Here is a 12,063-nt window from a genome sequence, read left to right as displayed (position 1 = left end):
CTTTGCAGTCATTCTTTTGATATCCATAAAGCTCAGTAAGTTATAACATCTGTAAGTAAAATTAACCCTTGTGTTGTGTTCCGGTTGTTTTTCCCAAAAATGTTATCACATTGTATTAAAACTTTCTGAGTTTACTCACACAGGGTATGACAACTTTTAGGATTTTCCCCCCACCTTGTTACACTTGTCAAAAATGGCCATCTTACAAAAATTGCTTGTAAATCTGTCATTATGCTGTTTTTTTTTTAACCAAATGGACTTAGATTCAATCTTTCTGTCAGCTTTCTTTCAATTAGCACAAGTTTTGAATTTCTTTTGAAGTTCTGGTTGATCGTAGGCCTCACTGATCTAAGCTCATTCATCTTAGTTTTTGAAGGTATATTGCCAAAATTATCCATAAATGATGCTTTTTTTCCACTCAAAACTGAATATTGTCCACAAATAATGTTTTTTTTTTCAGTCATACACTGCAGGTGCATAAGCTCAGATCAATGAGGCCTACGATCAATCAGTTCCAGAAACACAAAACCTGTCCTAACTGAAAGAAAACAAGTTGACAAAAAGAATTGAATCCAATAATTGGTGATAATGTAGCATAATGAGAGATTTACAAGCAAAATGCTGCACATTTTTGACAGGAACACCAATATAGGTATAGGATTTTCAGCAGCACAAGGGTGAAATAAATATTAGATACTATTAATAATCACATTGTTCTCTGATCTGAATGTCAAATTGGACAAATATCTGTGTATATTTGTGTTTATAACCAATTACATGTGTAAACTCAAGTTCAAAAACAAGTTCAGGATTACAAATGCTTTGAATAGACTTTAGTTTCAACAACTGCATACTGTCTGAATGAATAATTCAGTGCATTTCTCATTTTTATTTCATTTATTTTAAACCCTTTTTATCCTGAATTCAATGTTTTTGTCTTTGACTGGTCTTAGTGATTTATTTTAATTGCTTTAATTAATTAATGCCTTTATTGATTGTGATAACCCACCGGTGTTTTATGAGCCTGTCTGAGGTTGTTCACAGTGCGAGTGAATAATGTTGTCTGAGGTCGAGCGATCGGTTAACGGGTTAGAGAATAGTCAGGTGCTGTTGACTAGTCCTGCCGTTGTTGCCATAAACACAAAGACGCTTCTGTGCATTAATCGCTTTTTAAGTGCCCTAGCAAAGATACAGGTAGCTCTACTTTTTGGAAACAATTTCTATTCATGTAAAAAGCTGTAAATGTCTTTAGGTTCCATTGATTATTGAGGTCCAAATCATCCTTTTTAATAATGTGATAGTTGTCATAATTATGATTTCAAATAAATGTTTTGCCATAAATATACCTCAGCTCTGGGTCTCTGTGTGTTTTGAGAAAAATAAAGAAGGCACACCACTGATTTAAAGCAGGAATTCTTGTTATATTGGAGTTTAATCCATCAGCTAGCTGTCACACTTTTTACTCCAGTGAATATTTCTCTAGGTGGGTTTTTATTAATGAAAGTCAGTTTTTGGATAGACCCAGTGAAAACCTATTTATTGACACAGAATACATGTTTTAAACATGAAACACTAGCTAAAATACGGTTTTTAAAACGTATTATATATTTAAAACTATTCTGAAACCCAAAACAATTGAAGAAACAACAAAAAATGGAAAAGGTAACACGAAAGGTAATTAATGAATTGTATAAAATTACAGCATATAAACTATGTAACAACAAAAACAGAAAACTTAAAGGGGTAGTTCACTTCCAGAATGAAAATTCTGTCAACATTTACTAACCCTCCACTTGTTCCAAACCTGTATGAGTTTCTTTCTTCTGCTGAACACAAGAGAAGATATTTTGAAAAATGTTAGTATCCGAACAGTTGATGGGCACCACTGACTTCCATAGCAGGGAAAAACATACTATGGAAGTCAATGGTGCCCATCAACTGTCAGTCGTTTTATTTTGACTGAGCCAAGGATTCCAATGATATAAGACACTTGAGTCTACGATAAACGGTCAAGAGTTATGAGCAGTTTCGATTCCGGCGAGTATTTGGATCTGAATAGCGGTGAAGACTACTACGATCTGACCAAGTTTCAGCTCTCTAGACCTTATGGTTTGGGCTGCACGGTCCGCTTTAGGGAAGAAGAACAATAATAATAAAAATCTTCACAATTACAATAGGGTTTCAGCACTACGTACTTGAACCCCTAATTAATGAATTGTATAATATTACAACATATAAACAATGACACAGCTTTCGCCGAAGTGACAATTCCTCAAAAGTAATATTCATGAGGCGTCTTCCACGTACATGCATTGCATATTCACTGTGTTCTCGTTTAAATTCGTGTAGGCGGGGTCGGGGGAAACTCGACGGAAATGGGTGACCGTTGATGCGCGCATGCGCACAGATCGCTGTCCAATGGGAAATGCGGTTGAAATTTTAAATCTCACTGAGCGCTCAGTAAGTCGGTTAGTTTCAGTCAGTTTAGCGTTGATGGAGTGAAAATGACGGAGGAATCCGCAGTAAAAGTGTGCGTTAGAGTCAGACCTCTTATTAAAAGGTAAGAAAAGCTTAATATTTAGAGCGTGGAGCTAAATGTAACATAAAACAGCCCTACGTTATTTGCTAATAGAATCTTAGTGGCGGAGCGAACAGATGCATAACTTATAGAAAAGGTTGTTTTTTTATATTTCGGAAGTAAACCTATTCTAAAAACAATGTACTTACGTGTGTAAAGGTCATTTTAAGCTAAAAAAAAAGTCTTGAGAGATTTTGAAAAAGTTTATTAGTGAAGGAATGACGAGTTATCTAATGACATCCTCTTAAATCAATACAAAAGGCTGTTTGTTATATTTCTGAAGTAAACCTATTTTAAAAACAGAATAGAAACCGTAAAATGTTATAATATTATGATAGTCAATAATAATATCTTCATATTTTGCTGGTTTACCAGGTTTTAGAATTATTGACAAGTCTGTCAGTCACCATAGAGAGAATTTATTACATTAATCCTCATAATGCATTCAAAATATGTATAACGTTACGATTTTCGGGTCCGTTTGGACCCAATTGTTATTTTATAAAACAGTCATAAATTAATTATTCATATTTTTCAACCAAACCTATATTGTGTCTGATCAGCAACTTCTAATTAGTGTGTGAATTTGAATGTAACGTGTTATATATATATATATATATATATATATATATGTCTGTGCATGTATATACATCTAAATTTATGAATCCTATTTATTTCTAACAAAACAAAAAATATTACTCTTAAAAGTTCTGAAACTAAATAAATTATTAATTACTTTCAGTTTGAAACCTATGCGGGTTTTAGATTTTTTTTTTATGCATCTCTTCCTTGTCAAAACGGACCTGAATGCATTATGATGGTTAATGCTCTGTTTAACGTTGATTCTCAGACTCCACAATAATCTAATGATGATACTGATGATTTAAGGGAGGAGTCTGAAAGCCCAGAGCCAGTGCAGCTCTACTGGAGAGCCGACAAACAGGCCATCCATCAGCTGGATGATGATGGAGCTCAAACTAAGAGCTACAGCTTCGGTGAGTTGAACATCAGCGGATCTTCACTGACCAGTAGAGCCGTGCTTTATGTTCTGACCTTCATGTGTTTCAGACCGTGTGTTCAGTGCTGAAGAGACCACTGCTCAGCTCTACCAGGACATTGCAAAGCCACTGGTCGTGTCAGCAGTTGAAGGCTATAACGGTGAGTCCAGAAATAAGTGTAATCACAATTTATTCTGAAAGGTACTTTATCGATCCTTCGAAAAGCATGCTTAGTGCAATATCAGGCAAACAAGTCAACAAAACCGTACATGTTGCAATTAGGCCTGGGCGATAAAACAGTATTGATATTTATCGATGATACACCTTCTTCGATAACGATAGAAAATTTTTTCGATATAGGCAGGTGCTATGAGTGACGCAGACAGCTGAACACGAACACATGCTGAATTGAGTGTTGTGCCTGCCTGTGATGAGGAGATTGTGAATAAAGAATGAATATTTGTCAAATTTAAAATAAACATTTGCATTTGAATGTTAGGTGTGCGTCATTAGTGGTGCGTGAGATGCGGTAATAATGATGTGAGTGACGTGGTTTCATTTGAATGTTTTGTTAGTCTAGCCCACGAGACACGCCGCTGCTGCGTTATTCATTCTAAATATTAGAGAAATATAAAAGCTCAATGCGGAGAAGATCTTGATTAGGTTAAAACCGAAACCAAGCCATTCACACAAAGTGCATATTCAGCGCATTTTTTTAGACGGACAAATATGACTGCTGCTCTCACGTCTCACACAAGAGATGTATAGAAAGCCATGCAAAGTTAAAACAGTTTAAACTTTTAGAAAACGCGTCACGAATTTGTGGAGGTTTATTCCGTTTCACTGCATTTCATATGTTTTTAAAGGCAATCTGTGTGATGGGCGATTCGGCTCTTTGTATTAAGTAATGCATAAATACATGATGCTGTTTTGTTCATAATTGTTTATACAATTTACGAAACTATATTTGATTTTTATGAGTTAATTTAGACGTAATGCACGTTTTTTATAGTCCGATGTTTCCTTGCGTTGACAATTTAAATGTGCTGCATTATTTTGCTCATTTCCAGAGGCCTCCTGTGGGTTTTCTTAAGTTTCCTTAAGACCTATTTAAATCTGCATATAAAGCATTAGAAATGAGATGTTTAATTTTTATTTTGTGTGTGATTAAAACAAAAATTATTTGTTGTTTGTCTCAATTAATTGGGTTAATTTATATCGATACCGAACGATATGAAACATTATATCGTCAATAAATTTTTTTTTAGCTATATCGCCCAGCCCTAGTTGCAATACATACAAAAATAATGTATATATTGTGTATTTTATGTAGTGTATGTATGAGCACAATATACATGGATATGATTTGTACTTATGTATTTCATTTGCTTGGTCACTGTTGATTCTTAATGCATAATCTCCTATTTTCAGGCACGATATTTGCCTACGGACAGACATCTTCTGGAAAGACCTTCACCATGATGGGAAGGGAACATAACCCTGGAGTGATTCCTCTTGCCATGGCTGATGTCTTCAAAACTATTAAAAATGTAAGTGCTTGCAAGTCTTCCTGGCATCAAATTAAAAAAAAAATTTTAATTTCTATGACACATTTGAGATCTGAGTGCTCCTCCAGAGGAACCCTTTTACAGTGAATAACAGCTTATATTTCAGTCTTTTCCCCACACAAATTATTAAATGAATAGTGTACTTGTACATTTTCAGCTCATTTTCATTTTTAAGAGAAGTATTCCTTTAATAATTGGTGTCTTTTTCATTCTGTATCAGTGGAATAAACCATAGTTTTATTTTTTTGCATCTATCTAGTGTCCAAAGAAAGAGTTTCTCCTGCGTGTGAGCTACATGGAAATCTACAATGAAACAGTCACAGATTTGCTCTGCGAGAGCTGGAAAAGAAAACCTCTGGAAATCCGTGAAGGGAACTACGTAAGTTGTTCATCTTTCACTGGACTCACATTGGCGATTTGAAAGTAGTTTTAGCTCTTAACCTGCCAACTGTGTCCTCAGAAAAACGTGTATGTGGCTGATCTGACAGAAGAGCTGGTGACGTCTCCGGAACAAGCCCTGTCCTGGATCACCAAAGGAGAAAGTAAAGTTGCATTCACTGATCGTCCGCCATTCTTTATATTTTTGGTATACTGCGGTACTTATTTCTTCATCACTTTTTTTTTGTACAGAAAACCGACATTATGGAAAAACAAAAATGAACCAGCGTAGCAGCCGCTCTCACACCATCTTCCGCATGGTAAGAAGCATGATGAACTGGAGTGTGTTTGGAATCTGATTTAGTGTTCATCTCTAAAGCGTCTCGTTTATTTTGTCCACGTCAGATCTTGGAGAGTCGTGAGAGAAGTGACCCGGCGTCCGGTGAAAACGCTGATGGAGCCATCATTGTGTCACACTTGGTGAGCTCAAAACAAACCAGGAACCGTTGGTGTTATTTCAATCACTGTTGTAATTTAGATAAGCAGCATTTAATATGTTTAGTCAGTTTATTGTTTCCTGTTCCTGTAGAACTTGGTGGATCTTGCTGGTGCTGAGCGGGCGAGTCAAACAGGAGCTGAGGGTAACGATTTTTTCTTTTCTTTTTTTCTTTTAGTCTGTTGCGTTTAACCCTTATAAGATTTTACTGATTTTGATTTCCTTTTTTTATGAATTAATTAATTTATTATTATTTATATATATATATATATATATATATAAAGATGGTTTCCTCAATCTGAGAAGTTCAAAAGTTGGTGGTTTTTAGATATGCAATTTGAGCAAAAAATGGACTTTCAATAATTGTAAGTGGGCATTAAAAAAGTCGCACTTCGCCTGTTTGCGGTCAAAATTGACTGACTACAGGAAGTGATTGGGAGCAATTGAGTAAACATCTAGAATTATTTAATATATCATAGAATTGTTTACAGTTAAAGTGTGAGCCTTTTTTGAAAAGCTGTTTAATGAATGCAGTGAATTTGGGTAATTTTTTGGTCTTTTTAAACCTCTCTCTTGTTCCTCCATTTCAGGAGCCCGCTTTAAAGAAGGGTGCAACATAAACCGCAGTTTGTTCACTCTCGGTCAAGTCATTAAGAAATTATCCGATGAGAGTCAGAAGTGAGTTATTTCATGACTTACCATGGGAAGTTTTACCATCGTTGAATTAGTGCTGGGTGGTATGACCAAAAATTTATATCACAGTATTTTTCAAAATTATACCGTTTCACGGTACATGACGCTATTTTTTTTTCCATGCATGACCGGGTGTTAACCATATTTTCTACTGATTGAGAGAGGAAATACTGCAGTATATTGACTTAGAATGCCCTATTTTACTGTCATGATGAGTGAATATTGTCAAAAAATACCACACTAAATAGTGATTAAACACGACCCCTTTTAATACGTTAACCAGGAGTCAGTCTCATTTATAATCGCGGCATCGTCTGATAAAATCAACATGCATCTACACTAAAGAGCGGCTATGAGGTTGTTTTGGCTATATTACTTTTTAGTCTCATGCAGCGCACTGCCTGCGTCTGAGTAACAAACTAAAAAAAAACAAAAGTGCATGTGATATTAAAAGACGAACTACGCTCATATTTATAATTCCAAACAATCAGTAAGCAACAGGTGCTAGGAAACGCTGTTTTGTACTCATTTATTGACGAGTCGGTTGCGATGCGGTCAACAATGCACTGCTTCTCTGCCGCTCACTGCACAGAACAGATGCCGAGAGAGGCGACACTTCTCCAGGAAAGTCAGACCTCGCGTTCACGGGACAGCACTGGCGAAATCTTCCAACTGAACCATAGCTAAGGTTTATCCAAAAAAGTATGAATATTCTATGGAAAAAAAAGGGTCTGAAAGTTGCTAAAGTCGCACTTGTGTGTGTGCGACATGGGAGCTGATGGCAGGGGGCGATGGATATTTGTGGCAGTCAGTGTGGATGAGTTCTTCTGGGTCATCACGTTCTATTAGTTCTACAGCTTCAGTTTTGGAACTTTCACGCTTGGTAACACATACAGCTGTTCCCTCACCACAGTGAAAAGGGACCCCTTTCAAACAGTGTCACGTTCCGAACGTTGTTTAAGCGACGTACACTGGTATTGCGGTATTTTAAAAATGTATATCATAACAAAAATAAACACTGGTATTCAGTATACCGCCCAACACTACGTTGAATTTGTTTTTGGTCAAGCTGTAGCTAAAACGTAATGTCTTGTTTCTGTTCCATCCAAAAGGGGCTTCTTAAATTACAGAGACAGTAAACTGACCCGGATCCTTCAGAACTCTTTGGGTGGCAATGCCAAAACTGTCATTATTTGCACCATCACCCCAGCCACTGTCGACGAGACTGTCAGCACTTTACAGGTATGAGAGAAGACCTTTTTTAACTGGATTTATTCTGGATTGATATGGGTAGAGGTATTGAATTTCTTTGGGTTCTTACTGTGGTTAAAGTTTGCTAGTGCTGCCAAGCGCATGAAGAACGACCCTCATGTCACAGAGGTCTCTGATGAAGGAGCTCTCTTGAGAAGATACCGCAATGAGATTGTTGATCTCAAACGACGTCTGCAAGAGGTGAGGATGTGGTTAACTTATTTGACAATCATCCAGCAATAACATGGCCCATCATCTCCTCACATGATTGTTTTCCAACTCATTTCACAGGTTTCCTCTGTCACACAAACAACTGCGACCGAGCGAGAATCCCTGTGTCAGCTTCTGCAGGAGAAAGACCAGCTCCGGAGAGAGCAGGAGGACAGGATTAAGAACCTAACCAAGCTACTAGTAACTGCCTCAAATGTGGCCCTAATCCCTAAGGTAACGGATTTCACTAGTTTTAACACTAGTAAACCTCGGTGTTAGTGAAGTCGATGGATCTGATTGTTGTTTAACTGTAAAGGTTCCAAAGAGGAGAGTGACGTGGGGTGGGAAGCTGCTGAGGTCTGCTCATCTTCTGAATGATGATCTCGGCGTGAGTGACATGAGTTTCGCAGAGCCGTACATCAAGAAGAGAAGAGCTGACTGCTCTCTGCCCAATGAGGGAGAGGGTATGACTGTCTTATCATTGGAGAAAATTAGCTTTACGTGCACTTGCAAATTATAATCCAGTAGGTGTGAAACATGTAAACGAAAAAAACTTAATCAGAAAAATGTAAATATGGTAAGTGTTACTGTCCAAACTGTTACTCAGTTTAAATTTATGTACAGATGTGGATGAGTTTGACAGCCGGTTTGATTTCACTGCTCTGGAGGAACCCGACATGGAAATGAGCAGCATCACTGTCCGCAGCTCCTCTGAAGGGTGAGGACTCCATTAGTCTCACTACTGTCTCAGAATTGCTTTTACACTCAAAATAGGCTATTTAAATGCTTACCTAGTTTTGTTTACTGCTAAAAATGAACATTCAGGAGGGGACCGTTTTTGTATATAAACTTCAGTGAATAATACATGTTGTCTTCTGACAAACTTTTCCATGCATAATTTGATTATTTTATGTGGGCAGAAATAAATGGAGCCGTGAAATCACTTACAGTATTGCACAGGTCTGATCACGTTTTCATCATTGCATCATTTGCCGTTAGTTGAATTTGAATTGAACTTATTTATCAGGATAAACACCTTGATGTCATCTCATTTTCAACGGGGTCCCAACATATCACAATCATTAAAAAAAATAAAAACAATCTGCTAAATGCACTCATCAATTAATCAACTAACAGATCAGTTTTTTTTCTCAGGTGTGTGTGGTCTGTCTGATGACAATTAATGAGTCTCCTCTCCTTCAGGAGTAATTTCTTGGACTCGCCCCGAGCAAGCGAGCTGACGTTGAAGGTGGCGTCTCTAGAGCGTCAGCTGGAAGCAGAAACTCAGTGCAAACAGAGAGCAGAGGAGATGAGCACTGAACTCCAGCTGAAGATCTCTGAGTTGCAGAACAAGCTGGAGGCTCAAGCCACGCCATCAGAGGAGAAGACAATCTCTCAGCTGGAGAAACAGATGGAGGCATTGCAGAGTCGACTGGAGAAGGAGGTTGAGGAGAAACAGAAGGCACAGGAGGAAACCTCCTCACTGGAACTGAAGGTGGCAGAGCTGGCGAAAACTTCAGAAGCCCTGCTGCACTCACAGCACACATGTGAACAGGTACAACAGCTGTTGTACAAGCAGCTCTTGGTTTGTATTTGAGGTTGGACAGGTATTTGCCCATCCTCTTTGAATAACAGTGATGGGTTTTTAAAACATCTCTTTCTTCTGACCATGTTCTGTTTAGCTAAAAAAAGATCTGGAAGAGGCCATTCAGTTCTGTGAGACTCTTGGATTTGAGAAAGTGAGTGAACAACAATATCCTGCATTTTTCTTTGGCCTGTTAAATGTACTTTTTCATTTGGAAATGCCTCATGTTACTGTAGTAAAATGGGTTTGTGAATGCCATTTTGAAAATTATTTTATAAAGGACGCTGTTATTGCCGAACGAGACCTGATCAAACACACGCTTCAAATGATAACTGAAGATCTGGAGAGTCTGAAGGCAGAGAAAGACTCTCTTCAGAAAGATAAAGATGCTCTGCAGAAGGACATCGATGAGAGGAAAGATGCAGATGAGTTTGAGAAACTAGAACAGGAGAGCAAGAGAGAGTATGAGGTGATCACATCAAAGCTTTAAAACGTGAAATTCTCACTTGGATTATTATTATTCTTCCCAATACTAAGACAATGTCTCTACACATGTCTTTCTGATAATCCGTGTCTGACAGCTCATAATAAGATATTTTAATTTCTCTCCATACAGAGAGAATTGGAGGCTGAAAACTCCAAACTGCTGCAGGATTTACAACATTCAGAAGACATGATCCAAAAGCTGAAGGTCTGTTCATGTTCACTTGATGTATGTCATGTAGATGGACTCAGTGCTGCTCTTAAAGACCAAAGGTGATATATGAACATACTGTTGTCCTCCATAGGCTGACCTGGCGATGATGTCATCAGAGCTTCAGAAGAAGACGGACCTGACTACTGAGCTACGGAGTTTTGTACGTCACTGAATCACTGCACTTTTATATACTGGTTGTGTATTTACTGGTTTATTTACTTGTATTTACTGGGTTTTCAGTGTCTGATGCTGACATCTGGAGAGAATGTTTGGCCATGGAAACTTTATTTATGCAATATTTATTAACATTTGCACAATTCTCTTTCCCCTTATGCATTGACAAGACCGTATGTTGACTCTAGAAACTACACAATGTGGAGGCGTATGGATGTGGATTCTCAAAGCAGATCTATATGCAGATATTCATATTAACTCTGCTTTCCTGTGGCTACAAATGTTCTGTATTGTTTTTCCCATATTATGCTATATTGCATTCTGCAGAGTGACAAGGATCTGGTCCAGGAAGTGAAACGTCTACGGCGCTCTCTTGACGATGCTGAGGGTCTCAGTTTGGAGACCAAGAAAGAATGGGCCTTCCTGCGGAGTGAGAACATCTCCCTCAAAGAGAGAGATGTGAGTAGAGTGAAGCTTTAGGAGAGATCAGGGTGTGCAGGTCATAAGTAATTTATTTTGTGTGACTGCTTCAATCAGGCAACCCTGACTACAGGCTATGAGAAGATGGAAGCTGAGGTGAAGATGCTTCAGGACAAGCTGGAGCAGGAGAAGTCTCGCTTCAAGAAGATGCAAACGGATCTTCAAAAAGAACTAATGGGTGCTTTCGATGAGAATACCAAACTAACTGCTCTTCTGGATGGAAAAGTACCAAAATGTAAGTGAAGAACATAGAGGGACATCATGATCTGAAGTCAACATGAAATCTAAACTGACTGCTTGTACAGTACTCTCTAAATTCATGTTTACAGTTGAATTGAGCACAATGATCATCAGAACGTTTGAAATGCTGATGTTTGAGGAAAATTGAACCAGCCTTAAGGGGATTTTTTTTTGTCCATCCATTGAAAGTCAGATTAATTCATTTTCAAGCTTTAAAAGGCGCATAAAGACATTTCAAATGAAATCCATATGAATCAAGTAACTTAATCCAAGTCTTCTGAAGAGACTGAATCACTTTTTATGACAAACAGATTTAATTTAGTTTTTTTTTTTTTCACATGTAAACAATGATCAATGCATGTGCATAAAGCACATTAGATACAGTAAATGGAATCGCAACCATGTGTGCTTGATGTGCAAAAACCATTGAGGTTTGTTGACTTGGATTAAAATACTCAATTAATATGGATTACTTGTACTATGTCTCTGTGCTTTCTTTATCTGACTTTCAATGGTTGGACAAAAATGATGAAATGAAAATTAGAAATGTCTTTGTGGTCTGAAGATGAACAAAAATCTTATGGGTTTGAACTAGGGCTAGGCACGAGTACTTGGATGTGACCGCAACGATCGATCATGAAAACGATGATCGTCCTGATTTTAAAATATGTGTTTCTCTTTTGGGTGTTATCTGAGGTCTGATTTGTTAGTGTTA

At 37.6% G+C, this 12,063-nt stretch overlaps 2 protein-coding genes across 2 annotated transcripts in view; both read left to right on the top strand.

The window, feature by feature from the left end:
- Positions 1–352, top strand: part of grk1a (G protein-coupled receptor kinase 1 a) — a 13,394-nt gene extending 13,042 nt beyond the window's left edge. Inside the window, exon 7 of the mRNA XM_016258386.1 lies at positions 338–352. Within this exon, the coding sequence (XP_016113872.1) occupies positions 338–352 (15 nt within the window). The remainder of the gene's footprint in view (positions 1–337) is intronic.
- Positions 353–2,430: 2,078 nt separating this feature from the next.
- The window catches only part of cenpe (centromere protein E), a 30,555-nt gene continuing 20,922 nt past the window's right edge, over positions 2,431–12,063 (top strand). The window contains exons 1-22 of the mRNA XM_016258385.1: positions 2,431–2,560; positions 3,467–3,573; positions 3,647–3,736; positions 5,008–5,126; positions 5,404–5,523; positions 5,605–5,686; positions 5,775–5,842; positions 5,928–6,002; positions 6,112–6,163; positions 6,609–6,696; positions 7,824–7,953; positions 8,044–8,163; positions 8,254–8,406; positions 8,489–8,636; positions 8,797–8,890; positions 9,376–9,727; positions 9,855–9,911; positions 10,038–10,226; positions 10,374–10,448; positions 10,546–10,614; positions 10,956–11,087; positions 11,166–11,343. Coding sequence (XP_016113871.1) covers positions 2,505–2,560; positions 3,467–3,573; positions 3,647–3,736; positions 5,008–5,126; positions 5,404–5,523; positions 5,605–5,686; positions 5,775–5,842; positions 5,928–6,002; positions 6,112–6,163; positions 6,609–6,696; positions 7,824–7,953; positions 8,044–8,163; positions 8,254–8,406; positions 8,489–8,636; positions 8,797–8,890; positions 9,376–9,727; positions 9,855–9,911; positions 10,038–10,226; positions 10,374–10,448; positions 10,546–10,614; positions 10,956–11,087; positions 11,166–11,343 — 2,554 coding nt within the window. The 5' untranslated portion in view covers positions 2,431–2,504. The remainder of the gene's footprint in view (positions 2,561–3,466; positions 3,574–3,646; positions 3,737–5,007; positions 5,127–5,403; positions 5,524–5,604; positions 5,687–5,774; positions 5,843–5,927; positions 6,003–6,111; positions 6,164–6,608; positions 6,697–7,823; positions 7,954–8,043; positions 8,164–8,253; positions 8,407–8,488; positions 8,637–8,796; positions 8,891–9,375; positions 9,728–9,854; positions 9,912–10,037; positions 10,227–10,373; positions 10,449–10,545; positions 10,615–10,955; positions 11,088–11,165; positions 11,344–12,063) is intronic.

This window comes from Sinocyclocheilus grahami, unplaced genomic scaffold (assembly GCF_001515645.1).
Source record: "Sinocyclocheilus grahami isolate Dianchi unplaced genomic scaffold, SAMN03320097.WGS_v1.1 scaffold1678.1, whole genome shotgun sequence".
NCBI classification, from domain to species: domain Eukaryota; kingdom Metazoa; phylum Chordata; class Actinopteri; order Cypriniformes; family Cyprinidae; genus Sinocyclocheilus; species Sinocyclocheilus grahami.
This window is presented reverse-complemented; position numbering and strand designations above follow the sequence as displayed.